General features: G+C 35.9%; 1 protein-coding gene across 1 annotated transcript in view; it reads left to right on the top strand.

Annotated features, from left to right (window-relative positions):
- Window positions 1-27,731, top strand: part of Dcdc1 (doublecortin domain containing 1) — a 469,865-nt gene that overhangs the window by 17,215 nt on the left and 424,919 nt on the right. Inside the window, 2 exon segments of the mRNA XM_008851730.2 lie at window positions 1,456-1,661; window positions 19,325-19,418. Of these exon segments, the coding sequence (XP_008849952.2) occupies window positions 1,456-1,661; window positions 19,325-19,418 (300 nt within the window).

Genomic DNA, 27,731 nt, shown 5'->3' with positions numbered 1-27,731 from the left:
CAAGAATTATGTTTCACATCAATATCAGTAGGTTTTGTGTGAAATATCATTTCTAGGTAAAAGAGATCACATTTCCTCCAAAAGGGTGTTAATGGAGAAGGACTATTTAGAATTTGAGCAAACAAGTAAATGTAGCCATTTTCAATTGTGTGTGAAGGGAATTATATTTCTCTCATTAGAACAAGTAAGAGACACGAAGGAAGGATGATTGTCTTTCTATGTAATTTGTAGTTTTAAAATATATGATCTAGTCAGGTGTGGTGGTGTTAGCCTTTAATCCTAGCACTTGAGAGGCAGAGGCAGGTGGATCTCTGTGAGATCAAGTCCAGCCTGGTCTCCATAACAAGTTACAGGCCTGCTGGGGCTACAAAGGAAACTGTCTCTAGGGGCTGGAGAAATTGTTCAGTAGTTAAGAGCACTGGTTGCTCTTGCAGAAGACCCAGGTTCAGTTCCCGGCACCTACATAGAAGCTACCCATGTAGTGGCTAACACTCATCAGTAGCTCCACTTCCAGGAGATCACAATGCCTCCTTCTGAATTCTGTGGTCATCAGGAATGCATGTAGTGCAGTTACATACATGCATTCAAAAACACTCATAAACCTAAAATTAAAATAAATAAAAAATATGATTCAATAAGAAATTGAACACACAAATGAAATAAGTAATTCAGGTGAAAATTAATTTTTTTATTTATGAAACCTCAGAAAGGAAGGCTGACAGCAACTTAGTATGTGATACACTACACTCCCGTTTTTACCCTTATATGTTCCGTCTTACATAGTAATTTAGTTGTATTCCCAATAATATTAGTGGTAGTTTGAAACTTGAATCCTTATACACCTCTTTGAAATTGCACAGGCCAAAGTGAACTGTTAATGAAAAGCTGTTTTTCATTTTCAGTGAAATAGTTTGAGTGTCTCACCAGATATCCCAGAAAGCACCTTCAAGCTGGTTATGTGAGAGCTACAGTGGAAGGTCGCTATTTGGAGGTTATCATCTTTAAAACAACATAGGCAAGAAAATGTATTAGAGAGGAAAAGGAGTGTTTTCCCGAAGGAGAAGAACACAAAAGTTCACATCCCATGTTGTTTTACAGTAAGCAAAGGACATTGGACCCTTTCAATGGCCCCTTTAAACCGGGTGCATATGATCAGTGATCGAGGCATGCTAAGGTGAATTTTAATTAGGACTAAATTGTGGTATTACTCTTTCATACCCTGAACATCTGTTCCCTTCAGAAATGATGATTTATGCAGACGATCAGAGCAGACAGCTTGCTACAGCTTATGTCACGGTTAGTGGGAAGCTGGAGGTAGCATTTCAGAAAACCAGCAGCTGAATGGAGACTGGCCAGTGTATATGATATGGGAAATAGGGGGAAGGGAAACATGATGTGTCCATTTTTAAATTCTGATGCCAAATACTGACTTGAGTTTTAAAAATTATCTTCTAGACCATCTGTTGTTAATGAAGGAAGTGACTTGGACATTGAATGGGTTGATGCTCCCTGCTGATGTCTAAAGACAGAAAACAAAGCCTGTGCTTTCCAGGAGGATGAAGAAACTTACTCAGAAGATCTCAGTCCAAATTCTGTTCTTCAAGAATGGCATGGGGCAGAATGGGCATGAAATCACAGTGGGAAAGGAGACAATGAGGAAGGTAACTTTGCATTAAGTATTGAAATATGAATCACATTTTGAAGTCTGTGACTTTTGAAGTGTATTGGTTTTCCATCTAAATAACCATGGCAAATGATAAACACAAATTTTAAGAAGAGTTTTCATATTAACTAAAAGATTAACCTGTTTAGAAATGTGCTAATAGCACTAATAACATGAATTGTCTTAAAAAAAACAGTGATATTTATTTGAACAACACAGTTGGCCATTTACCCAACAAATAGCCATATTTACAGTAGGGACAACTTTCTAGTTGGCTCAATATTTTATAAGATATTTATATTGAAACCAGTCTAACAACCTCAAATATCAAATAAACTTCTTTTCATTTAGAATAAGTATCTTTATTCCTTGAAACAATAAAATCTGAAATATTTAAAATTCTGTTTAAAATATTCAGATAAATGTAAAAATAATCTGGATAGTCCAGAGAAGAATTATGCAGCAATCAACTAAACTTTAATAAAAATAAAGTTTGAAATATTACTTGTCATATAAACACATCTTTTAGAAGGTTTTTTGTTCTTCCCAGATCATGTTTGATATTAAAAAATATAAATGAACCAATGAGAATTTGAAAAGACATTTTTATAGGCAAATATTTTCTTGATCAATCTTAAGTGTCCTAGTAATAACAGTAGTAACTAAAACTCATTAATAATGTATTAAAGGGACAGAGAAACATAACCAAAACGTCTGGCTTGGATATGCATTGGTTATGAGATCTTAGACAGTGAGCTTCATTGGACCTCATTTTCATTACCCAAAAGTGGCTAGCAATAGTGTCTGCTTGGCTGAGTCACTGCAAGGATTTGCTGTGGTGTTATCATGGACTCCATCCCAATTACTGTTTTCTATTTTTTATTTTTAGGACTCATAAGTACACACCTATAAGAAACTTAAAAATTTTTTTGATCTTTTTTGAGACAAGGTCTCCCTATAGCTTCAACTGGCCTAGAACTCACTATGTAGACCAGGCTGGCTTTCAACTCACAAAGATCTGCCTGCCTCTGCCTCCCGAGAGCTGATATTAAAGGTGTGCATCACCATGCCTGGCTAGAAAATATTTTTTACTAGTGGGAAACACTTATTATGAACTGAAGATAGGTGTACATACTTTGCATACATACTTCCACTGTATTGAACTATTTCAGCTTGGTTATTTCTTGAAATAAAAGTGAATGGTTGACTAGCTATTGGAAATTTTTATTGCAGTAACAATTTCTTCATCTATTTATTTTTATGCTTGTTTTATAACCATAAGCAGTAAAAGAGCATCTATTGAGGCAGTAGAAAGCCTGGGTTTTATTTCCTTTGATCTGTAGATTTGGATTATGAGTAAACATTGCCGAGGTATGTTATAACATCTTCCCATTCTGAAAAACAAAGGATGCATCTCTTGGATTGCTAAAATGCAGTCACTCTTGGAGATAGATAGATGCTAGAGTAGAGAGTCTCTTGAGTCAGCTTAGTTTCTGTAATTCTATGCCCTACTGGTAAAATTGGGTTAATAATCATTCTTATAGATTATATGTTCTTAAAGTGTTACTACTGAATAAATCATTTAACATAGGTGATAAAGAAATAATTATTTTTGTAGAATTTTAAGAATTCCCACAGTTCATAAAACTCGTGATGGAACATTACTTTTTAATAAATATGTTTATTGATATCTGTGTGACTAAGAAGAGTGAAGTAATTGAGTGTGTACAACCAAATGCTGGCCTTTGTGGTCGATAAGAACTTTTTGGATGGAAAAAAAATAAGGCTAGCTAATGATTTTGTAAGTGAATTTTCAATTTTGAAAGCACTTTTGATAATCACAGGATGCTGACTTTACTTATAGATTTAAATGTGAACTAAGTAGTAGAAATAAGAAGACGATGAAGCCATAAGAGAAACAAATTGTTTTCTCTTTTATGGTAAAATATTAGGAATATTAGCTATTTTCTATTATCTATCTATCTATATCTAGTATATCAACTATTACTGTTAAAAAGCAAAGCAGAATGTAAAGGAGTCTACAAAAGCTTTTGGAATGGGATGAAGAGAAAATTGCTGAGACTGGATGGTAAAATAAGGTGGTTAAAGCAAAAAAGTCCTCTGTGAGCTCACAATGCAGTCAAGGGGGAATAACCATAATTTAATAATAGGTGGGAAATCAATAGAAAACCCACTCATTTTTTTTCAGAAGGTTAAGTAATTAAGAAATCTGAAATGAAGGTCAAAATAATAACATTTCTTTAGTAAACTCTGTAGTACCAGAACTATTGTATGTCCATTTGAAACTTAAATCCTAGTTTTAAGCTACTTCTCATGGTTTTAGTGACCACATAGCACTCACTATTACAGGTTATACTCTAAATGTGGATATGGGATGAAATCTGTGGACACTGGATGCCAAATTAATGGAAGATGAAAAGCATTAGCTTCCTAGCTTTGTAAGGTTTGCATCATGGTGGACAGATTATTCATTCTTTCCCAGTTATTTCTTGGACTCATGGAGAAATATTTTTAAGTGGTATGGGTTACATACACAACAGCCTCTCCTTTTTGAAAAATATCTTTTTTCCCTCAACAATTAAAAATCATTTCTTACGTTTTGCTTAGTGTTCTATGTATTTTACTGATGTCAGGAAATTATACTTTTGAAGAAAGTGATGAAAAAATTAATGAAATGAACAAAACAGTGAAGCTGACCTTGTCCCCTGCTCCAATGTGCAGTGGTTGTCCTTTGTGATCTGTCTTCTCTCTCATTTCCACCAACCTAGCTATCCTTCCTTTCTCTCAAGTTCCTCTTTCCTAGTTCCCAAGCTTTCCTCTGTATTCATTTACTCTCTTGTGCACACATTTCACATGTTTTTGCTTCCAAATAATGAAATTACAGAAGGTAATTCTTTTTTCTTTTTGAGATCTTGTGAAATACCTTTTTACTCACATTGCTGGTGACTCACTCAAGGTATCTTTTCACCATGAAAAGTCACGTCTTTCTCCACTGAGAATTTTGTTTGATTATTTCTTTGGCAGAGTCCTCTTTGATCATTCTTACTGCTCTGATTTTCTAAAATTTCTACTTTTATGTGTAAAGCTTAAGAAATAAATTTCTAATTTTTTTGCCTGGGAGATTTGTTATGTTAAAACTTTTTTATTAATTACACTTGTTATTTGACAATTTCACACATGTACCTTTTACATACTGTCCACTTTCATCCCCAATCCTCTCCTAACTCTCTGTTACCATATGTCCACCCCTCTTCTTTACAAATCTCTTTCTCATGTTCATGTTTGTTTGTTTTGTTTTGTGGTCCACTAGATAACCAAGACCATCCAAGTGACTGTGGGTTTGAAGCTATCTGTTGGAACCACGTAGGTACCATAGAGAGCACATAACTAGAGACAATGATTTCCCTTCTCACAGAAGCTATTAATAGCCAGCAGTTTAGCAAAATGTATGGCTCTGTGAGTCCCTACCCCTTCCATGATTGATTATTGATAGTGCCTGTCTTGTGGCAGCCCAGTGCAGGCAACTGCAGTACTTGTGAGTTCATGATTACAATGGCTGTACTGAGTTGTAGAGGCTGGTGTTTCACTACCTTTCACCCTATCTTCTGGCTCTCATAGACTTCCCACCCCCTCTTCTACAATATTCTCTGAGCCTTAGAAGGAGTAATATAAATGTCTCATTTAGGTCTGAGCCTTCAGCTGTCACTTGTTTTCAGCATGTTGGACATCAATGAGTCTCTGCATTTACCACTGTTCAAAATAAAGAGAGGCTTCTCTGATTGAGGCTAACAGGACAGCTTTTCTATGGGTATTAACGTACATATTTAGAAGGCAGTTTAATACTATGTTAATTTAGTTAAACAATAGTAGTAAGTTCCCCCATTTGGTTCCCCCACCTGAGATCCCCAGGCATGAGTTGTTAACCAGGCTTACAGCACTAAGTATAGTTTCCCTCTCATGAAGGAGACCTCAAATCCAATCAGAGGGCAGTTGGCTACCTCCATAACAGTTGCTGTGCCACTATTACACAGGTGGGCACATCTAGGCTAGCAGATTGGTTTTGTTTATTTGTTTGTTCATAGGGTTCACAGCTGGGTAGGACCAATGATGCCTTTTCTCCCCACTAACAGCCTGCATAACACCTTCTGGGACTTTCAAAGCTAGGAAGCAAGAAAGACGCTTCCCACTCAATTTTAGTATGTTTCTATCTTGCAACTGAGGTGTGTGGTGTCATCAGCATTACGGTCTTATCCTTCAATTCTGGTGGACAACTAATAGGACTGACAAGAGTCTGTATTTTTTGGAGGCCTCTGGGTCATCACCAATTTCTACAGAGATATCCCACTCCTGGGACTGAAGTTTTATTTAGCAACCCACTGCTTCTGAGAGCAGCATTAATCTAACAGACAGGTTAACTCCCCTCAATCTTTCTTTTACATGGTTTATTTGGACAATAAGGTAGGTTTCAATGTGGCTTTTTAATCCTCTCTTGGTTTGGTTAATACTTCCCCATGCACCCCATGCACCCTGTCTCCCCAATTCTGTCACCACCCTTCCTGCTTAAACCTTTTCTATCACAGTATATTCCCTCTTTATTTTCCTTTTACCCATGTCCTACTCTTCCCTCTCCTTTAAGACATAACCCCCTGTGTGTGAATGTATGAATGGTGAGGGTGTGTGTGTGTGTGTGTGTGTGTGTGTGTGTGTGTATGTGTGTGTATGTTAGTACATGCCACAGAATGCATGTGGAGATCAAAAACAAAACAAAACAAAAAACAAAAAACAAAACAAAACAAACCCCACAAAAAACAGCCTTGGGTGTTGATCCCAGGTTTCTACCTTGTTTGAGACAGGGTCTCTTGTTTGCCACTGTGTATTCCAGAATAGCTGGCCAATAAGCTTTCAGGGATACGCCTGTCACTTACTGCTTCTCATCTTGCCTTTAGAGTGCTGAGATTACAGATGCATGCTATCATGTTTGGCTTTATCTGAACTCAGGTCCTTACTCTTGTATGGCAAGCATTAATGTTTTATATTAGTATACAATTTCATCTTAGTATGAATTAATCCTCTATTAGTAATTGCAAATAATGAACTCAAAAGTGAGCTAAAATTCTTGTGACTACAAATATGCCTGTTAAGGGATGGGTTTTCTTGAAGAGTTCTTTCTGGACTTTTTCTTTGAATAAAATCCATATTATCAGTGTCTGTATGTCTTTTGTCTCTTTCACGAGACGGCGTCTGCCTACTTTAGCAAGCTGGTAGTCAAGTGGAGAAGGAGGTTATGTGTTAGCTTTTATTCAACTCCCTTTGTTTCAGTAAACCACCTTCACTCTTAGCTCTCCCTGGTACCTCTGATTCCCAGTTTCTTTGAACGATTTTCAGAGGAAAATTCCTTTCCTTTTTTTTTTTTTTATTATAAAATAATTGCCTGAATGCTTGCTGTGAGGGAAGGGAATGGCATGGAGAGGTTAGCAGCTTTTTGTAGAATAGTCAGCCTGATTTTGGCCCAGTTTTGCCAGGGCTTCATATCTCAAATTCCTGATCCTTTCTAAGGTTTTGTAATATGATGAGTTTGTTGATTTAAGTTTCAATTTTTTGCTGAATTATACACAACTTAGTTATCTTCCCTTATTTGGGGTTTTTTCTTTTTCTTTAAAGGAAAGAAGCCAAGTGTCGACCTTTCATTTGATGTTTATAATGTTTTTATATAAATAATAATTTTAATCTCTTTCTATTCCACACATAATAATGTAAAAACAGTACAGGTTAATTGAACAAGAACAGAATACTTCCTTATGTAATCTGGTGGTATTGGATGTTTCCTGCATGCAGTCTGTAGTATTTTCAAAGTATGGCTCACAGAACATCTGCATTAGAATTGTTTGAGTTTAGTATAAAAATTCATTCCACTCCAAGCCTATTGAGTTGAGAATTCCTTCAGCATCAAGCTGGGTGATCTACATTTAAAAAAATATTTTCAGATGATTTCTAGCCTCACTAAGATCTGAGAACCCTGGTGCTAGTGTTATAGAACTTAAGTGATGCCTCTTTATTTTCAATAATTTTGTTTTTAACTGATACCTAAAAGTGTAAACACTTGTGGGGGCCATGAGATTGATATTTTTCTGTAAGGTGTATGATACACAGATCTTTGTAAACATATATATCTCTGCAAACATTTAGGAGTTCTTTGTGTGAAAGCATTGACTTTTCATACTGTCCTTTCTTATTTGATTTTCTATGCTTCTCATTGTAGTTTAAAAGAAAGAAAACAATGTGAGAGAGGAAAACAAAGGATGGTGGGAAGTTACATAGCAACTTTCTAGAATAGTATGAATATGTGGAATTCAGAAATCAGGAATGAAAACATCTACAAATCTGCCAAAGGGTAATTTAGTGTAGGAAGTATGCTCTCACATTCATATGTAGACATATTTTATTATAATTACCTTCCATGCTATCACTGAATATTCATATAAGAACTGAAGGAACTATGAATAAGTGTCAAGATACAAATAGTAGATTTTATGAGATATCTTTCTTTAAACCATAGGAAAGTCCTGACTTCTATTGTTTTCAGCAATTATTAATTTGAAAAAGAATTCAATAAGCTTAAACAAAAAAATTAAGAAAAAAATTTAAATTTAAGAAAGGCCCAATTCCATTGAAAATGTAATGATAGGGTGTATAATGGTCACACGTATAAAACCAGTAACTACACTAGCAGAGAGTTTTCCAATAGTGCTTGCAAAATAATTTAGAGAATTGTTAAAAGATTGAAAAAGAAGCACCTGGAATAACAGAATTTGATTAAGGATGCTGAACATGGAGTCTGACAGGGGAGGTCATGCATAATTAGTATGTTAGAAAATTTTAAGAGCTTTTTACAAGATATGAGGGACATTTCCTTGACACTATTATCATTTAAAAATCTAGAGGTAAAAATCTGATTTTGAAACATGAGGGCATACTTTTTAAAATATAGAATTTGATAACAGTTATTCTCAACAGACTATAAGTAGCCAATTGTCATTTTCAATTTATTGTGAATTTGAAAATTATATAATTATTTTAGAATATTTCAAGCAATTATTTATTAGTAAGATTTTTTTCTCAAATAAAATTCTAAGAAAAACAGAAATATTAGTTTCCTCAATGAAAAGTAAAGCAGATGAGAATTTCCATTCTAGAGATTTATTTACTGATGACAGGCAAGGACAGTTCTTAGTATTATTTGTGGGAAAATGCAAACATAAACATTATATTAAAGCTGAAAGGGGGGCTGGAGCAATGGCTCAGTGGTTAAGAGCACTGACTGCTCTCACAAAGGACCCGGGTTCAAATTCCAGCACCCACATGGCAGCTAAGAACCATATATAACTACAGTTCCAGGGGATTCAACGTCCTTCTCTGACCTGCACTGGCATTGCATGATAGGGGTGCACTCACATACATGCAGGTAGTACACTCACACACATAAAATAAAAATAATAAAAAAAATTTTAAAGCTGAGAAGATAAACATTATTTTCATCTTCTTTTGTTAAGGTTGTTTTATTTATTTATTTAAATTTCTTTGTTTTTTGTTTTGTTTTCTTTAAAATTTTTTTATTATTTTTATTTTATGTGTATGTGTGCATTGCCTGCATATAGGTAAGTGAACCCGTGTTGTGCAGTGCCCGCAGAGGACAGAAGAAGCTGTCGGATCCCCTGGAACTGGGAGCTACAGACAGTTGTTAGCTGCCATGTGGGTGCTGGGATTCAAACCAGGGTCTTCTACAAGGACAACCAGTGTTCTTAACCCCTGAGCCATCTCTCCAAGCCCCTGTTTTTGTTTTTAATACAAGATCTCCCTGTAGCCCTGGCCGGCCTGAAGCTGGCTGTGTAGACTAGACTGGCCTCCAATTCACAGATCTACCTGTCTCTGTCCCCTGAATGCTGGGTTTAAGGTTGTTTTGTCTTTGATGTGCATTTTATGCATGTAATACATTTTCATATTTAAGGACATAAACATAAATATGAAGATTAAATTGTGGACGATGTGAGAATTTCAACTTTTGCCATCATTACTGAAGTGGTGGTTATACATTTTCTCTGTTAATTTATAAAAATAAGAAACTACTTTGATTTGTGTTTTGTTTTGTTTTTGTTTATTTTTGAGGCAGGGTCTCCCTATAACTACAGCTGGCCTGGAACTCCCAAAGTACATCAGGCTGACCTCAGTCTGACAGAGATCTGTCTGCCTCTGCTTCCTCTGCTAGAATTAAAGGTGTGCATCATCATGCCTGGCCTAATACTTTGATTTTTCAGGAGACAGCATTTTGAATAAATTCTAAAGCAGATTAATCGAAATGAAATCATATTGCCTCTACACCTACTAATTATTTTAAAAAGTAATTTTTGGTTATTTTTTGATACACTTTTTCCTATTTTTTAATCCCCCAAATGTCCTTATTTAAAAATGATTTAACATAAGCATATCTGTTTTCAGTGAAACGGAATAGCTAGTATTAGATGAAGTCGGCAATATGAAACAATTGAAAGAGTGGACAAAGGCAGTTATTTTTAGATATTAGGAAACAGGAAACATCAGTATAATGCCTGAGAAAAGGAGGAAATTGAGGGGCTGGAGAGATGGGTCAGTAGTTAAGAGCAGTTAAGACTGCTCTTGCAGAGGACCCGGGTTCGATTCCCAGCACCCACATGGCAGCTACGAACGGTCCTTAACTCCAGTTCTAGGGGCATCCGAAGCCCTCTTCTGACCTCCGTGGCATTGGAGGACACGGGTGCGCTCACAGACATGCAGGCAACACACTCATACACATAAAATCAAAATAATAAATAAAGTTAAAAAAATTTTAAAAAGGGGGAAATTGAAGTGGGTCCTACAGTTGGCTCCTCCTCTGCACCTGGAAGTAGCTGTCATACCAGTGTAGAGAGGGGAATTCAAGAAGGTCACAGTGAACTACATAAACTTGAATTTCTGAGAGGCTGAAATGGCTGGAAGTTTGTAGAGCAGTAACATGAAAGAGGAGAAGAATTCCTAAAATGTCCATTTTGCCTCTTTATGTGAGTGACCAAATATTAAGCTGCTCACATGTAGTGTGAATTCCACAATTACCAGTGAGAGAAAAGCAAGAGGATGGGGAAACAGCTGGAGAGGTGAGGTGTAGGGCGATGAGACATTAGCATTCTGACCAGTTGGAGGGAGAACTTATTGAACTTACAGAGTGTTCATGAAGAGCCTAAAACAGGGAGACCAGGAGAAATATAATTGACATCAAAATAGAGTTAACAGAAAAGGAACCTTTAAAGCCCATTATATGATTAACAAATTAAAGAAAAATATAAGTATAATGTGAAAAGAAATGGAAGCCAAAAAATGAACTAAAGGAAAGGCTCAGGGCACATCACAGAAGAGGGGGTGGGAAGCCTGTATGGGCTGGAAAGATGGAGGAGTGCTGTGAAATATTGTCTTCTGGACATGGCCAGGCTGTTGCACCCCTGAACTCATAGCAGCAGCGTCTACTTGCATAAGACCTATGCAAGACCATCTCCATGATCACTCCATCATAGATGGGGGAGGGGCTCATGAGGCCCTACCCTTCATTAGAGGAGTTATAAGAATTCAAAGGGAGGGGGAATCATATTTCTCACTGATGTAACCACTGGTAGATTGCCCCCACTGAAGGAAACAACCCCCACCCCTGCTCACGAAGGCAATCCTAATTAAATGAGGGGGGAGGGAGGGAAGCAGAAAAGGCATGAGAGTAGGAGGGGAGCCTGGGAAGGAGAAGGAATTTGTAGAAGGGGGAAGGAGATAAAAGAGACAAAAGAGGGGATTTAAATCAAAGAACATTTTATATGAATGTGTGTGAAAATGTAAAAGAATAAATAAAAAGAAAAGTACATCATCTCAAAACTAGAAAGAAGAAAAAGGAATGAAAAGAAAGCAAGTTGAATGAGTTTAACAGCAAATTAGACATTAAAGAATAGATCAGCAAACTTCAAAATAGGAGGATAAAAAGAATCCAAAATGGTATATTAAAAAAAGGAAAAGCTAAAAAATGGTGCAATGTCACCCACTTGTGAAATCACACCAAGAAGTCTAACATGCACACACCTAGTGCTTAGAAAGACTGACAAGGGACAGAAGTGTTCGAAGTAATTATGGACAAATTTTTTGCAAATTCATGAAAACTGTCAACTCACAGATCAAAGAAGCTCAATGAACATTTACCAGTGGAAATGTTAAACTAAGGGCACAAATCACATTGTTATAACAATGATAAAGAAAAAGAGAAAAAAAAAGAATGTAGCTCATTGATAGAGAACTTGTACAGTATTTCAAAGCCCTGGGGAGTGGGAGGACGGAGAGAAAGGGGTGGAGAGTATCTAAAAACAACTACTGCAAGGGTGGGGAAGGATAATGAAATCTGCCTTCTTGTCAGAAACAATGCAAGCCACAAGACAACAACAGTGTTCAAGTCTGGAAAAAAGCATCCTCGAAGTGCTTAAAAAAGGATCACCTTAGAATTTCATATAAAGTGAAATGAAGGCAAAATAAAGACATTCTTAGGGAACAGAAGCCCGCATTGCCTCTCTCCTATGATGGCTTCACTCATTGCAGTTTTTCGCAGCAGAAATTCACTTTCCTAGCACTTTCACCTTCTTGGGGCCTCCACTACAGCTTAGACTTCATCTTCGTAGCTTCACATGTTGCCTTTTGGGGGGCTGCCTTCAGGGACTCAGACCTATCACATATTGCCTCAAATGCCAGGCCTTCTTTCTGGGTGGAAACCTCAATTACCCCAAAACTTTTCTATACCTTGTGCCTTCAAAACCAGAATCACACAGATAGTGTTTAAGGTCAGCTAACAGCTCCAGTAACATCTGGTTCCCCCTGGACCATGGCTGCAATGGCCTCTGAGTACCTGGGTGGCTAAGCCCAGGAAAACTTTCCTAGCATCCCTATGTATTCAGCATTCCTTGGGCGGCTTCTCAAAGCAAACTCTTTCAAATGAGCTTTCCAGAATTTCCCAAAGTTGTGTCAGCAGTTTAAGACAAAGACCCTGATACACGAGTGTTTCAGAGGAGTACTTCATATCCAAGCCACAACAGCAGTGCTTAAATACTAATACTTTTAAAAAGGTGGAGTGTTTAAAATTGAACATCTAATGTTTCATCATAAAAACCTAGAATAAAAAGAGATATTTTTACTTAAAATTAGGTAACTGGTGTGGTGGCACATGCCTTTAATCCCAGTGCTCAGGAGGCAAAGATAGGTAATCTGTGAGATTAAGGTAAACTTGGCCTACATGGTGAGTTCCAAGGCCTTCTTGGGCAAGAGGAGAACCTGCCTCAAAAAGACCAAAATAAAAAAGAAGTTAGGTAAAGGAAGAAAGTAATAAGGAGTAGAAATTGGTGGAAGAGAAAATGGCAGGCTATACAAAAAAAAATCTGAAAAAATAGAAGATGGCTCTTTGAAAACATCAGTAAAATTGTTCACATTGGCACTTCTGACCAAGAGGGACGGAAAACACCATCGCTATCTGCAGTGAAAGAAGCATCATCATAACTACAGATATTTCAGCTATGAAAAAGATGGATGTGTAGTATTATCAGTACCATCAATAAACTGATCATTTAAATGCAGTGAAAGAATTCCTAGAATGACATATTTTACAATTATTGACACTGAAGAAAATAAAAAAAATCTGAAAATTTTCTGTATGTATTAAAGAAATGAAATTTATAATTAAAAACTCTCCGAAAATCAAATTCCAGGTCTACATGACATCCTGGGAAGTTCTATTTTACCTTTAAGGAAGAAATATTATTTAGATTGTTTTCTTTTAGCTTCTTGGATATATGGTCCACAATTATCTCTAGTCACTGTACTGTTCAATGGCACTAAGAAATTCTTACTCCTGACTGAGATTGAGTACCCTTGATCAAATCTCTCTCTCTCTCTAGCCAGCCGAGTGTGTGTGTGTGTGTGTGTCTCTCTCTCTCTCTCTCTCTCTCTCTCTCTCTCTCTCTCTCTCTCTCTCTCTCTTCTCTACCGTCTCCATCTGCTGATAAGCACCGTTTTATTCTCAACTGCTATTAATTTTGTTTTTATGATTTCTAAAACTGATAAATAAAACTGTGTATTTTAACAGACTAATTGAGGTTTTGAAACTTGTAAAGTACAGAATTTCTAACCTATGCATTACCTCCCATGCCTCAAGCATACGCACATTGGTATTAACTATATTCACCATTAAAGTCAATAGATCTCTGGATTTGTTCCTCCTAAATAAGATTTTGTATCCTTTGACTAATACCTCCTCAGTTCTCCTGTGCTCTCTGCTTATGTAATTTTGACTTCTTTAGAATTGATATTTAAGTAAGATCGTGCAAAATTTGTCTTTCTGCACCCGACTTATTTTACTTAACATAATGTCCTCTAGACTATCAATATTGTTGAAAATGACATATCCTTCTTCCTTTAGGAAGAATAGTGTGACATTTATACTACCTTAGATCAATACATTCTGTAATACTAGATTAATTATGACAGAATGCTATTGAGTTAGGCATACACATAAAGAACAAAGAAACAGAGATAAGAAATAAACCACATGTATGTGAGCAAATAATCTTTATTATTTCAGCTCAATGGGAGAAAAGATAGTCTGACAAATAAATACCAGTGGAAATTTAATGCAAGTACATTTATCTCAACTGAGACAGAATCTTTCCCATGTTTTATGAACATACACACACACACACACACACACACACACACATACACACACACACATGAGAAATTATACTACCACAGAAGCAACTTAAAATCAATCATAAATCTTATCATAAAAAATTAAAAGTATAATAGTTCTTATAGAAAACATGGGGAGCTTTGTCTATTTACTTGGATAGACAGAGGCTTTTAATATAGAAAATACATCAGCCAAAAAGTGATTAGGTGGACTCTATCCAAATTGAAAACTTCTCAGGAAATGGCATCAAAAAATAAAAAAATTAAGCCACATTCCCTGAGGTTGTATTTAGATCACTGAAAACTTAATAGCAGAAACAAATTGAAAGGTCAAAAGATTTGAACAAGACATTTTGCTAAAGTCACAGAAATTAGTCAAAAATACCCAGTAAATCCAGGTGTGACACATGCCTTTAATCCCAGCATTTGGGAGGCATCTCTATGAGATCTGTCCACATCGTGAGTTCCAGGCCAGCTGGAGCTATAGAGAGACTCTGTTTCAAAAACACTTTTTAAAAAAAATCAGATTTTCTATATCATCGAGGATGTGTAAATTGAATCCATAATGACTTACCTCTTCACACATATTAGAGTGGCCTACATTAAAAAAAAAAAAAAAACAAAACACAGAACATACCAAGTGTTGGTAAAAATGTGGAGCAATGGCAAATCTCAGCTTTAGCAGATGAGAACATAAAATGATGCAGCGACTTTGCAGTACAGTTGACAGTTTGCATGAAATTAAACAAATTCACCTTACACTCTAATAATCCCATGTCAAGTCAGATGCCAGGAAAAACAGTGTGTGTTATCAGTGACTTCTAATCAATGTTCACAGTAATTTTACTTATAATAACCCCCAACTAGAAATAATCCAAAAGGCTATCAATTGATGACTGTATAAATAAATTGTGCTGTATTCAAGAAGGAATGCTCTTCAGCAATATAAAGGAAAAATAATTAAGGAAATTGAAGCTGCCTGTTATAAAATATTATGCACTAAGAAATTTGTAGAAAAGGTAAAATTATTGTCTAATGACAGAAATCATAGGTGGCCTGTGGTCATGCAGTGAGTTGCCATTGGGCAGGAGCATAAGAAATGGTGATGGAAATACTCTCAGTCTTGACTATGGTGCTACTAATACCAGTGCTTACATTTTTCTGCTTGCTCAGACTTAAAATAATATAGCTATTAAAATAAAACTTAAAATAATATAGTTTATTTCATGGGAATCAAGATCAATATAACATATTCTAAAAATAATAAAAATAAGAATGATTATATTTATAATCTGGGATGTTTAATTATACTTAAACTATCAATTAAAAAACAAGGAGTATGTATTGATTGATTAGAAAATCTTTCCATTATCTATTTCTCATTCATATTTTCATATAAAGTACAATAGTATCACAAAACACAGTTTGACAAGAAATAGTTGATCTTAGTGTAGTTATTCATAGTCAATACTAGTAAGAGCAAATAGCCTATTCTTTATCATCAAACTTTATGAGAATAAGACAAAGAATAGCTCAGCAAATGTTATTTCCAGGATTTGTTCAGAAAAGAACCTTCAAGTTACTTCATATTGAGTACAAATTCAATCTAATCTTCTGTTTCTTCAGGTTAAAATAATGATCATACTTCTGAATCTAACTTGTAAAATATTAGCCTCAGCAGAGATTTATATTATTGTATATATTTAGTTTTTGAAAATTTATAACCTATTTGGCCACTTTAAGTTAGCAGAAAAATTCTGTAGAAATGGATGCTTTGTCAAAAGATTCTTAATAAAGTTCTTTTCTACTGAGTATCTACAATTAATTGCCAAAGGTGAAATATTTTTAGCAATTCAAGGAATTTACTTCTTAATTATCCATTCATCTTCACAGTTTTCTGCTTGCTAAATTTATTCTATGTTCTTCTCTGGATTCCCAATTAAATGGTGTGCTTCATAGATTCACATAGTATTACTGTTGTAATCTATTTGCTGGACAAATATTGCCCTAAGTTAGTTAAGTCAGTTTTCATGTATCTTGCTCCTTGAATTTCTTTTTAACAGTACACGACTTTAGCTTCAAATAGTAGAGACTCTTTGCTCAAATAGACATAAGGAATAAGAAATCCAGAGCTAACTCTAAGCATGGCATGACAGGATTTCAGCCTGGTTCTCTGGATTTTGAGCATTTTCCAGTATTGGTAGATGACGGCTGTTCAGCAAGGTGCAACAGTCCAGACACAGAAAAGGAATACTTTCTCCAAACGGATAAATAAGCCTTTCCCGGAAGTTCCTTCTCATTTCTCATTGGCTTAAACTGGGTTACAAATCCATTCCTAACCCATTCTTTGTCAATGGACATGGGGCTACAATAAGTAACTGACCAGACAAGGTAACTGTAGCCTTCCTTGAGTCAGAAGGGAAAGGGTAAATCCCCAAACAAACCAATAGTGTATATATAACAAAGATGTGATAGAGATTGGATATTGGGTAGGCAACCAACAGCATTGCTACAGGTGTGAACAGATCATCTCACTTTATTTCCTAAGGATAGTATACCAGTACCATACTGGTACTAAAATGTATTATTTTTATTTGAAAAAAAATTCTGGAATCCATTCTTTAGTTATAGCATGATTTTATAAAATTGGTCAGAAATTTTATAAGCAACATTTATGAACCTTTATAAAATATAACATTAATGATTAAAATGTTTTATAAAATTGGTCAGAAATTTTATAAGCAACTTTTATGAACCTTTATAAAATATAACATTAATGATTAAAATGATTTTATAAAATTGGTCAGAAATTTTATAAGCAAATTTTATGAACCTTTATAAAATATAACATTAATGATTAAATGAGCTAAGTTAGAAATAATGTATATTAAATTGCATTCTTTCCTTAACCCAAAATATTCTTATGACTACTAATGTCTACCAAGTACCAGGATATAGTGATGAGCAAAATTACTACATTAGTGTTTTCATGGAGCTTTTAGTTTAGAGATTGACAAAAACATCTGTAAAATAATTACTAAATGTGGAGTGCAGATAGAGGGAAAGCTTCTGAGAGAAGATAGGCAGGATGGTGGGAAACCATCCTTCAGAGAACACAGCATACAGAAAGGCTCCATGAAGAATGGAAAAGATGAGTTTCAGGAGTAGAAAGTTAGTATATGTGACAGACTGTCATTGTAACCCAACATAACCTAACATGAGAAAGGTTTGTTTTAAGTTCGTGGTTTAAGAGATTTCAGTCCAGAGTCCCACAGTCAGACAGAACAACATGGTACTGGGAGCATGTGTCAGAGGAAGTACTGAATGGGTGCTATACAGATTGAAGCTGAGATGAAAGCCAAAGGATGGGCAAATCCATTTGTGACTTGTCAGTATATATATGAAAGATCTCTGTGTCCTCATGTAAATAGGAAGATAAAAAAAAAGTGAATACAGAAAGGGACTAGGGCAAGATACTGCCTCCATGATGTGCCCCAGTGATGCTTCTATCAACCAGACTCCACTTGTGACTTTACCACCTACCAATCATGAGTCCATCAAGGAGTAGATCAATTGGTTAGATTGGAACCTCAGAAATCCATCACTTGTTAAGACCCCATCACCTGGCAAACAGTCCATGGCATCTATGGGAGGATATCTCATGTTCAAACCACAATGGTATATGTTTGGGGTGTGTGACTTTGTAGGAATCATTCTAGACTTTTTCTCATTTCATCTGAAAGTAGTGAAAAGTCAGAGGAATGGAGGACAACCAGGTTTATGATTTTTGAGTAGATGACTTTAGTGTTTGGTGGAGAACAAATTGAATAAGTCAGAGAGTAGAAGCAGGAGACCATTAGCTAACTACTGGAGAAGTCCTAGAAATAACCATTAATCACAATAACAAAAGAAGTAGTAGTCAAAAATACTTGAGAGAAGAGAGATGGTGGATAGCACTGCTTTAAAGCTAAAAGCAAACATCATTAAATCATGCTTGCATTTCTTAGGAGTAGGGCCTCCTGTCATAAAACTGAGCTAGAAAGAGAATGAATGCATCGGGAGGTAGGCTTGTAGTTTTCACAGAAGGAAGACGAGGCTTCAGTCCTTTCTCTATGTAGTTCATTTAACCTTGTGGAAGAGAAAGAAGTGGTAAGGGAAGGGGAAGCTGGGTGGAATAACAGATGGGTGACAGAAATGTACACTGTGGAAAATGAGATACTAACAAAGAAATGAAACAGAAGTGACCTGGTAGTGCTGAGGGACCATGGAGGATGCTGATGAGTATAGTGATGATGTATTCAGGTGTGACTTTCTTCCAGGCTTCTCAGTGTGCATAGAAGGTGGAAAACATGATCCACCGAGAGTTAGGCTTTCGTGACACAAGTTACTGGTGAACAAGGAAGAGCAAGTTCAGTGAGGAAAGACGGTGTGCTTATATAAGATCCTGGAAAGAACTTAAAGCTAAAGACATCTTGTCTCTTCACTGTAAAATAAATGGTAAAATGTGGAAGGAAGAAGAAAGAATAATATGAACATTCCTCTGTGTTCTAAAATTCTCAGTATTAAATAGTAAACAGTTTAATACCTGCTGCATGGCTCTCTCCCTTTCATTTTTTCCCTCCCTCCCTTTTTTCTCTCCCTCTCTCTCCCTTTCTCCTTCCCTTCCTTCCTTTATTCATTCTTTTTTATCTTTTATTAATACTTGTCTATATTTTTTTAAAATCTAACAATTTTAATCCCTTTTTCAATTAATATATTTGAAGGATTTTATAAATCAATTTTTATTTTGCAATATCTTATAACTCTCTAAAATCATTTTAAATGTATATTTAGTTAACCAGAGCTTAATAAGATTATTTTTATCCTGTATAGATTTTAGATGCCTGTACAATGAGAATGAATCTAGATTCACCAGCCAGATATCTTTATGATTTCTATGGTAGAAAAGTTGAAGATATCTCAAAAGGTGAGTGGCAAAAATTTTGTAAACCTCATGATAACATTTTGAAAGAAACATTATTTCCTTTTCAATCATTTTATAGGAAAATATAGAAAAAAATCCAGAATTTATTTTAACATGGATAAACATGGTATTCTTACACAAAGGGGCACTTTGTATTTCTGTGAATACATTTCAGTGGGGCACTAGAGTTTTAAGAATCCTTTTTAATGCTAGGTATTTTAATTAGTAAACATTTACTAAATAAACAAAAGTCATTGGTATATTTTCATAATTTAACAGCCAATTTCTATGGGATATAACATTCTAAAGAGAAATTGAGGGTATGGCTCAGTGGAGGTGGGGGAGGGGAGAGAGGTGACAATTTCTATAGGTTAATCAGAAGTTATATAATGTGCTTTAAAACACTTTCATTGTGTGTCTTGGTCAGACATACCATAAACTGTACATTTATGTGTATAGAAATGTTGCAATGGGATAGTACGGTAATTTCATCCAGCTTTAAATCCATGCCTACAGAGGGCTGAGATGTTAAACAGCACAATTTTATCTGCAAGGGTAGACCCAGACAACCACAGTGATTTGCAGTGTGGCCACAATGGATGCTTCCAGTTTTTCTACTTTTTTCATTTGTACTATATAAAAGTAGATCTTTTCTTGATTTGTCATCCTTAAGGGTAAATGATAAATCTGACATTTTATTGTTCAGAAACACATATTCCCTAAGGATTATGCCAGTGCATACATATTTAGAAGGCAAATCTGTTTTTCTTAGTCATTTTTATTAATATTTTTCATCTTAAGATTTTCATATTCATGTAGATGCCTATGTATTATCTAGGATTAGATAAAAACATCTAGGTTTAGCTATAAAATATCCATAACACAAGGAATCCTTTGTCATCTTTTTTTGTGATGGAAAGAGTATTATTAAAATTGATTTCTTTCTTATATTTTCATTTCCTTTCCACCATATTGACTCACATTTTCTCATGATCAATGATATTTTGTAGTTTTTCCTGCACCTACATTAAGAAAAGATGAACAGGGGCTGGAGAGATAGTTCAGAAATTTAGAGCACTGGCTGCTCTTGCAGAGGACCCGGGTTTGGTTCTCAGCACCCACATGGCAGATAACAGCCACCCATAACTCCAGTTCCAGAGAATCAATGCCCTCTTCAGGCCTCTCTGAGCATTGTGTGCACAGGTGCACTTACATACATGCAGTCAAAAGACTCATAAAGTAAAAATAAAATAAAATAAAATAAAAGGAAAAAAAACCAGAACATTTTCTGTTTTTAAAATTTTTTTATTTATTTTTATTTTATGTGTATGAGTGTATTGCCTGCATATATGTAAGTGCATTCATGTTGTTCAATGCCCACCAACGTCAAAAGAGGATGTTGGATCCCCTGGAACTGGAGTTACAGACAATTGTTAGCTTTCATGTGGATCCTGGGTACCAAACCTGGGACTTCTGCAATTGCAGCCAGTGCTCTTAACTGCTGAGTCGTCTCTCCAGCCCCCAAAACATTTTTCTTAAGCCCTTACCTAACTTTAAATTATTTTCACCTCATCTCTTTTTAAAAATTAGTTTTGAGTAAGCTGCTGGAACTTAACTACAAGGAAGTAGATTAAGATGAAAGATTTATACTTAGAAAGTTAGTTTTATTTTCCTTCCATGTATGGTATTATAAGATTACTTTTCCCCAGCACTTAGGAACCTGAGGCAGGAGGATCACAAGTCTGAAGCTAGTCTGGGCTACTTAGTGAAATGCTGTCTTAAAAAGGAAAGAAGAGAGATTTACTGATCAAAATAGAGAAGCAGTGACTGAGACTTTGTGGGTGCCAGAGGCATTCAGATTCATGCCCTGTGTGTCTTGTGTCCCGGAAGTGTGCCATCGTCGCATTCTAATGTGAGCCGCACCCTGTGCTTTTGCATACTTATGTGAGAGCTTATGCCAGCTGAAATTAGTTTATGCAACCACTAATGCCGGGTAGCGTTAACAGTTCACTGAACTTAAAACACTTGAAGAGACCAGTCTTGTTGGAGGGACTTCCAGTCTGTAGCACTTTAGTCACCTAATATTAGGCTTTAAAATCTACTTTTCTTTGATACTATGATTCTGTGCATGAATGATTAGCATCCCTAAACCTTTCTTTGGTTGTCTTCTAAACCTTAATTTAGGAATATCCAAATATTATGTAAAAATTAACTTTTAGTTTAAATAAATAAATAAATAAATAAAGTTAACACTCTTGACTTTATATATGACTTTTTGTTTGTTTGCATTATCCATCAGATTGGAAAGTCAGCTGATGAGAGCTAATGTTAAATTCATAGCAACTAGTTTTTGTTGCACAGATTAAAAGTACAATTGTACCAATAATTAAAAGCAACAGATAGAATAATTTTTCTCGTATCTCTTGCTTCTGTTTTAGAAAGAATGAGGCCAGCAGTCTCTTAGGACCTTCATGAGGGTGTCATTTCAGTAATCGTATTCTGCACTGTTGTGCATCCTTCTAGATCAGGGTGGGTAGTATAAGACTTACCCCAGTGGTTCTGAAATGAGTTAGATTAGTATGTGAAATAAGTTTAAGCCCATTTTGAGTTACATTTAATGCTCATTTCCTATTCTATTTCCCACTTCGTATAATATTTAGTATCAACTTCCAAAATAGCTATATGGCTATATTTTATTTCTTTTTGGCACATTTTTGTATGTGTGCATGTGCATATGCATGTGCATGTGTGCCTATGGAGGCCAGAGGTCAGCATTAGATAGCTTCCTCAATTTCTTTCTACTTTATTTTTTTAGATAGGGTCCTTCACTTAACTTGGAACTCACCAATTCAGCTGGACTTGCTGGCTAACAAGTCCCCAGGATCCACCTTTCTCCACCTCTCCAGTACTGGGATTATAGGCACACCACAGAGTCCAGCTTTCAACAGAGACCTGATCTCAAATCTCCAGAACAAGTACTTTATAGACTGAGCCATCTCCCAAGCCCCTAACTATTCTTTTTTGCATGGCAATTTTTTTTTCAAGATTTTTCAATGAGATGAAGTACAGAAAGCATGTTTTATTTATAAGACTTTAAAATTTAGAGATGCCCTGAATTAAACTATTAGCCATTTCCCATTAACAACTTTTTATGTAGAAATTAAATTTCAAAGATAAAAATTCCAAAAGAATTAAAACTTAAACATTTATGTCAATACAGAAGTGGATTCCATTTGACTTTGTGAATGAACAAAACTTCAAACACCTGAAGCAAAAGTGCAAAGAATATAAGCCCTTGAATTTTACTTTACCCAGTATCAGCAGATGGTTTTTGGATGCTTGATTTAATTTTCTCACAGGTTAATTTAGCATTATTTGCTGCAATGGTGTACCTTCTTTTCTTAGACTTTGTTTCTTTGTCCATGCCTGTGTTTTCCTAACAAATGCCTTCAGTTCTTTTCCTTGCAGTGTCTCTCATAGTAAAAGACATGAAGTAAATATATTCCAAGTTAAGTTTGTTGATAGCATCCTTTGTTCAAATCAGTCTTATACTCATTCTTACTTCCTTGAGATTAAATAATCTTGCCAGTGGTGAATTCTCCCAGTCTAACATCTGGATCTAGATCGAGAGTCCTTGATCTATTATCACTTTGCCTGGTTCCCTGTTACATATTTCATCTTGCCTTCCCTTCATCTTAGGGCCAGAGTTTGCCCAATACTTTCTTTGAGTATTTTATATTAATCTTCGTCTCTAACTTATCCAGATTTTATATGCATGCTTTGTATAAATGTACTGTCCTCACAAGAGATTCCCAATTGTTCTTACTGTGAATTTATTGTAATATAATTACCATGTCCCCACAGTATTCAGTATTCTGGATCCTCTGGAGGAAGACACTTAGTCTGCTTTCTAGGAATTTGTGTTTAGTTCTTTGGTAGACATTATAGCGTGATCATTTTTTTATCTTGTAGCGGAATATTTTCTCCTTTTGTAATAGCCTCTTTCAGAGCAGTTGGACTTGAATATATTTCCTGGATCTAGATGTATTTCAAGATTGCTATCTGTTCTTCCTGTCTGTCAAATACATATCAGAGGTTGATTTTACTCTAAGGAGACCTCGTTGCTATTTTAGCTGAGTAGCTTTTCTTGTGGTTGTTCTCATGCATACGCTGTACTGGTCATAATAATAGAGATTATCTTCAGTCCATTTTACTTCCTTTTTGGCTCTTTTACCAAACTTGATTTCTAGCTATGTAATGGTTTCTTCTGTTGTTTCCTTTTCTCAACTGAAGATGATAGAACTTTTTTGTTTGTTTGTTTGTTTTTGAGAATAAATCTACCACTTATCCATGAGTGAAGCCACAATTTGAGTTGATGAAATTTAAAATTGTAGCCAAATTTTGTGATTCAGAATTCATTTGGATTCATATAGGTTACCTTAAAAGCTTGTGACAAACTGCATGAATGTAACAACCAGCTTTTCCATATTTCTCTTTTTGTCTTACAGTGTAATTTAAACTAACATAAAGAAGACAGACTTTCAGCCAGCAGATCCAGGCTGCCTTGTGCAGGCAGTAACAATGTGAATACAGGGTATCTTTACAGCATGTGCAGAGCTACCTGACATTATTTTGAAGTACTATTCTACAGCTCTGTTTGCAAAACACAGAAAAGCAGCAACTATTTCCCACTGCCCAATGCCTGAGATTATTTAATGTCCTTCTCAGGCTTGCCTGACGTGTTAGGTATAGTTCATTGCATGATTAAAGAACAAGTAACACAATCAGCTAGGAGTGCAAAACCTTCCTCTGCATACCTGCACAAGTCAAAGCTACAGCCAACCACAGCCTGTGTTGTTTGAAGGCTGAGGCTATTGGAAATCTCAGCTATATTTGGTCACTGTGACCTACCAAGCTCAAATTCTACACAGTTCCTGCTTATATTATAAAGTTTAAAACCAGCTTCCCTGTCTTTCAGTAAAAATATAACTATAAAAATTTATATTCACTGGCATGACACACCATCTGCTAGTTTACCTTTGAGATTAAAAGTATACAAGTGTGGGAGACAGACTTGAGCCTAGGGTGAAAGTCTTATTGACAGCCATACAGCAGGCCTGAGGCAACGGCCCAACTGCTGGAGCCACAAGGAATGCCTTGTGACATTTTGCTCCCATTGGCAGATCATGAGACTAATGCCTAGAGCTTGCCACTCCCTAATCACCACCCTTGGATAACTCACCTTTAAACTACTTGCTGTGCTGTGATTAGACCACTACCCCTATATAAGCTTGTGCCTTCCTGCAATAAACCAGACCTGTGTCACTGAACCTGGTCTCCTGTGTCTGAATGCGGCTCCGCTGACACAGTCTCCTCACCAGCCCTAGGGTCTGGACGGGACGACCAATCAGGGGAACTAAGAGAGCAGGAGAGTGGCCATAGCCAGAGGAGAGCAGCCACTTGACGACCACATACAAGGAAACAAAACTACATACTGTTACATATTACAGTACCATTAAAGTGTGGGGCCACTTTGTTAATGCCCTTCCACAAGTCTCAATCTTTCATTTTGTATTTCTTATTCACTATTCAGATTCAGTTACGTTATTTCTAAGGGTTCCTGTCCATCTTGGTACCATACTTACAAGACTCTCCTAAATTTTGTGAGACATCTTTAGAATTTGTGGAAGCTTGTCAGAGGTGAAGGCAGCATAGATCTTCCTGAAAATGTGACTATTGTCTTAGGTTGGAGTAGTCATGTGACTATTTTTAAATTTGTTTTTATTGAATTTTTGTGTATTTCATACAGAATATTCCAAACAATCTCAATCATCTTTATAACCCTGTCCCCATTGGCACCCTCCCATACCAACCCCCCACCCCGGAGCCCATATACTCTGTCATCTGTGTTAGGGCCCACTGTGTCAAGTCAGTGTCCCCAGACATTCCCTAGTGCAAGTCCATCCACTGAGGTCTAGTCAGCCTATCTAGAGTCCCTTGTTTTAGGAAGATCAGTTCTTCCTCACCTAGCAGTAATCAGTTGCCAATATTTCTTCAACTAAGATTGGGGTCCTGTGACTATTAATCCCTCAATAGCAAGCTAAGATACTATGTTAAAAACCTTAGAAGTAGAAATTTACTAGGACTATATAAAGTTCTGACATATAAAAACTTAAGTACAGAATATGGTAAATGTAGTTTAAAAAGCAAACTGTGAGGCCATGCATGGTGGCACATGCCTGTGATCTCAGCTCTTGGGAGATGGAAGCAGGATGATCAGAAGTTCAGGACCATCCTCAGCTACACAGAAAATTTAAGGCCAGCCTGGCAGTCTGGGCTATGTGAGACACTATCTCAAAAAGCAAGAAAAAGAAAAAACTTAGGGGACCTTATTTGACTTCAAGTTCAGTACATAGAGGTCCATAGTGTAATATGTCTAATAACAATCATAATGATAGGCTACATTAGGAGATAGGTTGTTTTACTCATTATTTTAAATTGTGTGCAAGTTAGGGCCTCATAGAGTTATGAGAGATCAGATGGTAATAGGTCAGATAAGTAGTTATAAAAATTTGAGATATTTAACCTTGAAAAGATAGAAAATGATAAGTATAAAGCTATTTAAAAACAATTCTAGATTAGGAATTAATCTCAAGGTCAAAGTAATATTTAAAAAATTGTTAGCCATAAAATATTATCTTAAAGAAGACAAATTATAGCTATTAGAGTAAACAGAGGCTGGATGGACATTTATTGAAGACAATTTAGGAGAGAGTCAAGAGCAAATTGAGATTTGTTTGTTCACTGAACTCACTGTAAAATTTTATTCAACCAGGAATTTCTAGGAATTTTAAGTCATTTATTCACTTAGAAATATTTTCATCACTGACTACATCTTAGGCTCCATAGCATAAGACTGTGCTTAACATCATTTAATAATCATATTATAGTTTCATAGTCTATTTGAGGGTATACTGGGGAGAATTTTTTAGTGTTATATAAGATAAAAATCTTGCCTACTTAAGGAGGGAAGTTCTGTATACAAAACAGTAATGCTGAATAATCAAATTTTGTAACAAATTGTTCCTGACTAAAATAATTCATGAAAAGGAGGCTTTCATAGACAAAATAAGTCCTCTAGGGTACCCACCAGAGCTTGATGGTAAGGCCCTATTGCTGAAGACCCCACATTCTTTGATTATAAGATTTGAAGAAATCAAACTGGCATTAACCTGGAAGCTTCCTCCCTGCTGGCTAGGTTTCAAAATACCTGAAGCTGCTATGCAGCCTTTTTAGGGAGAAAATTCATCAACAGTCTTCTCCAGCTGGGAAACTGTGAGCTACAATAATGCCAAACTGGCAAGGTATGCCCATGGGTGCAATAGTGGCTTGAATATTATGAGGATAACCAACCACTTTCTTCTTGGATTGAAGGCCCACTCCTCAGGAGGAAACTCATGTCTGGTACTGCAAATCTGGCCAAGAACCCAAGGCTGCAGAGCTTGTAGACACTGAGGGCTCTGAGGGAGTTACTGGTATTTTCCTAAATGAACAAAGTATCAAAATGCTTTCTAAATAAGGAATTTAAATGATATTTTTAATCTTTCCAGGCTGACACCTCAGTTGAAGTTTAAGGACTCAGAAGGGCCCAGCTAAGCTATGCTTAACTCTTGACCCATGAAAATTGAGAAACAGGGCATTTTGTTGCTTTAAGTTTGCAAAATGTTGGGATAGATAGTTATACAGGAGGATTTAAATAATGCAGATTTCAGACAAGGGATAGTATAATGCATCCTGTTGTTGTACAAAACACTTGCCTGTCCTCCTAAGAGAACAATTACTCTTCCAGTGATGCAGCTGAGGATGGCCTTGAACTTCTGATCATCCTGTTTCCATCTCCCAAGTGCTGAGATCGCAGTTATCTGTCACTACGCCTGGCCTCACAGTTTGCTTTTTAAACTACTTTTACTATATCCTGTACTTCTGCTAAGTTTTCAGATGTCAGAACTTTATATTCTCCTACTGTTTTGACTTCTGAGGTTTTTAATGTAGTAGCTTAGCTTGCCATTGAGTGATTAATAGTTTTTTCCATTGTTTTGGCAATTGTATGAATTTGGTATGAATGACAGTTTTATTCTTTCTAAGTTATTATGTAAATATTGGCTAGAACATGATTAGGGACAAAGATCTTTAGTATATTAATGGAGTCCTTGCCTCAAATATATTAATCTTAATGGATATGGTTGTTCATTTACTTAAGAATCTATAAGATTATACATCTCCAACTTAGACATGAGCATTTTAATTGAATCATGC

The sequence above is a fragment of the Nannospalax galili genome, unplaced genomic scaffold (assembly GCF_000622305.1).
Source record: "Nannospalax galili isolate Female #2095 unplaced genomic scaffold, S.galili_v1.0 scaffold11, whole genome shotgun sequence".
NCBI lineage: Eukaryota > Metazoa > Chordata > Mammalia > Rodentia > Spalacidae > Nannospalax > Nannospalax galili.
Note: the sequence above shows the minus strand (reverse complement) of the source record. Positions and strands in the feature narration are given on the sequence as shown.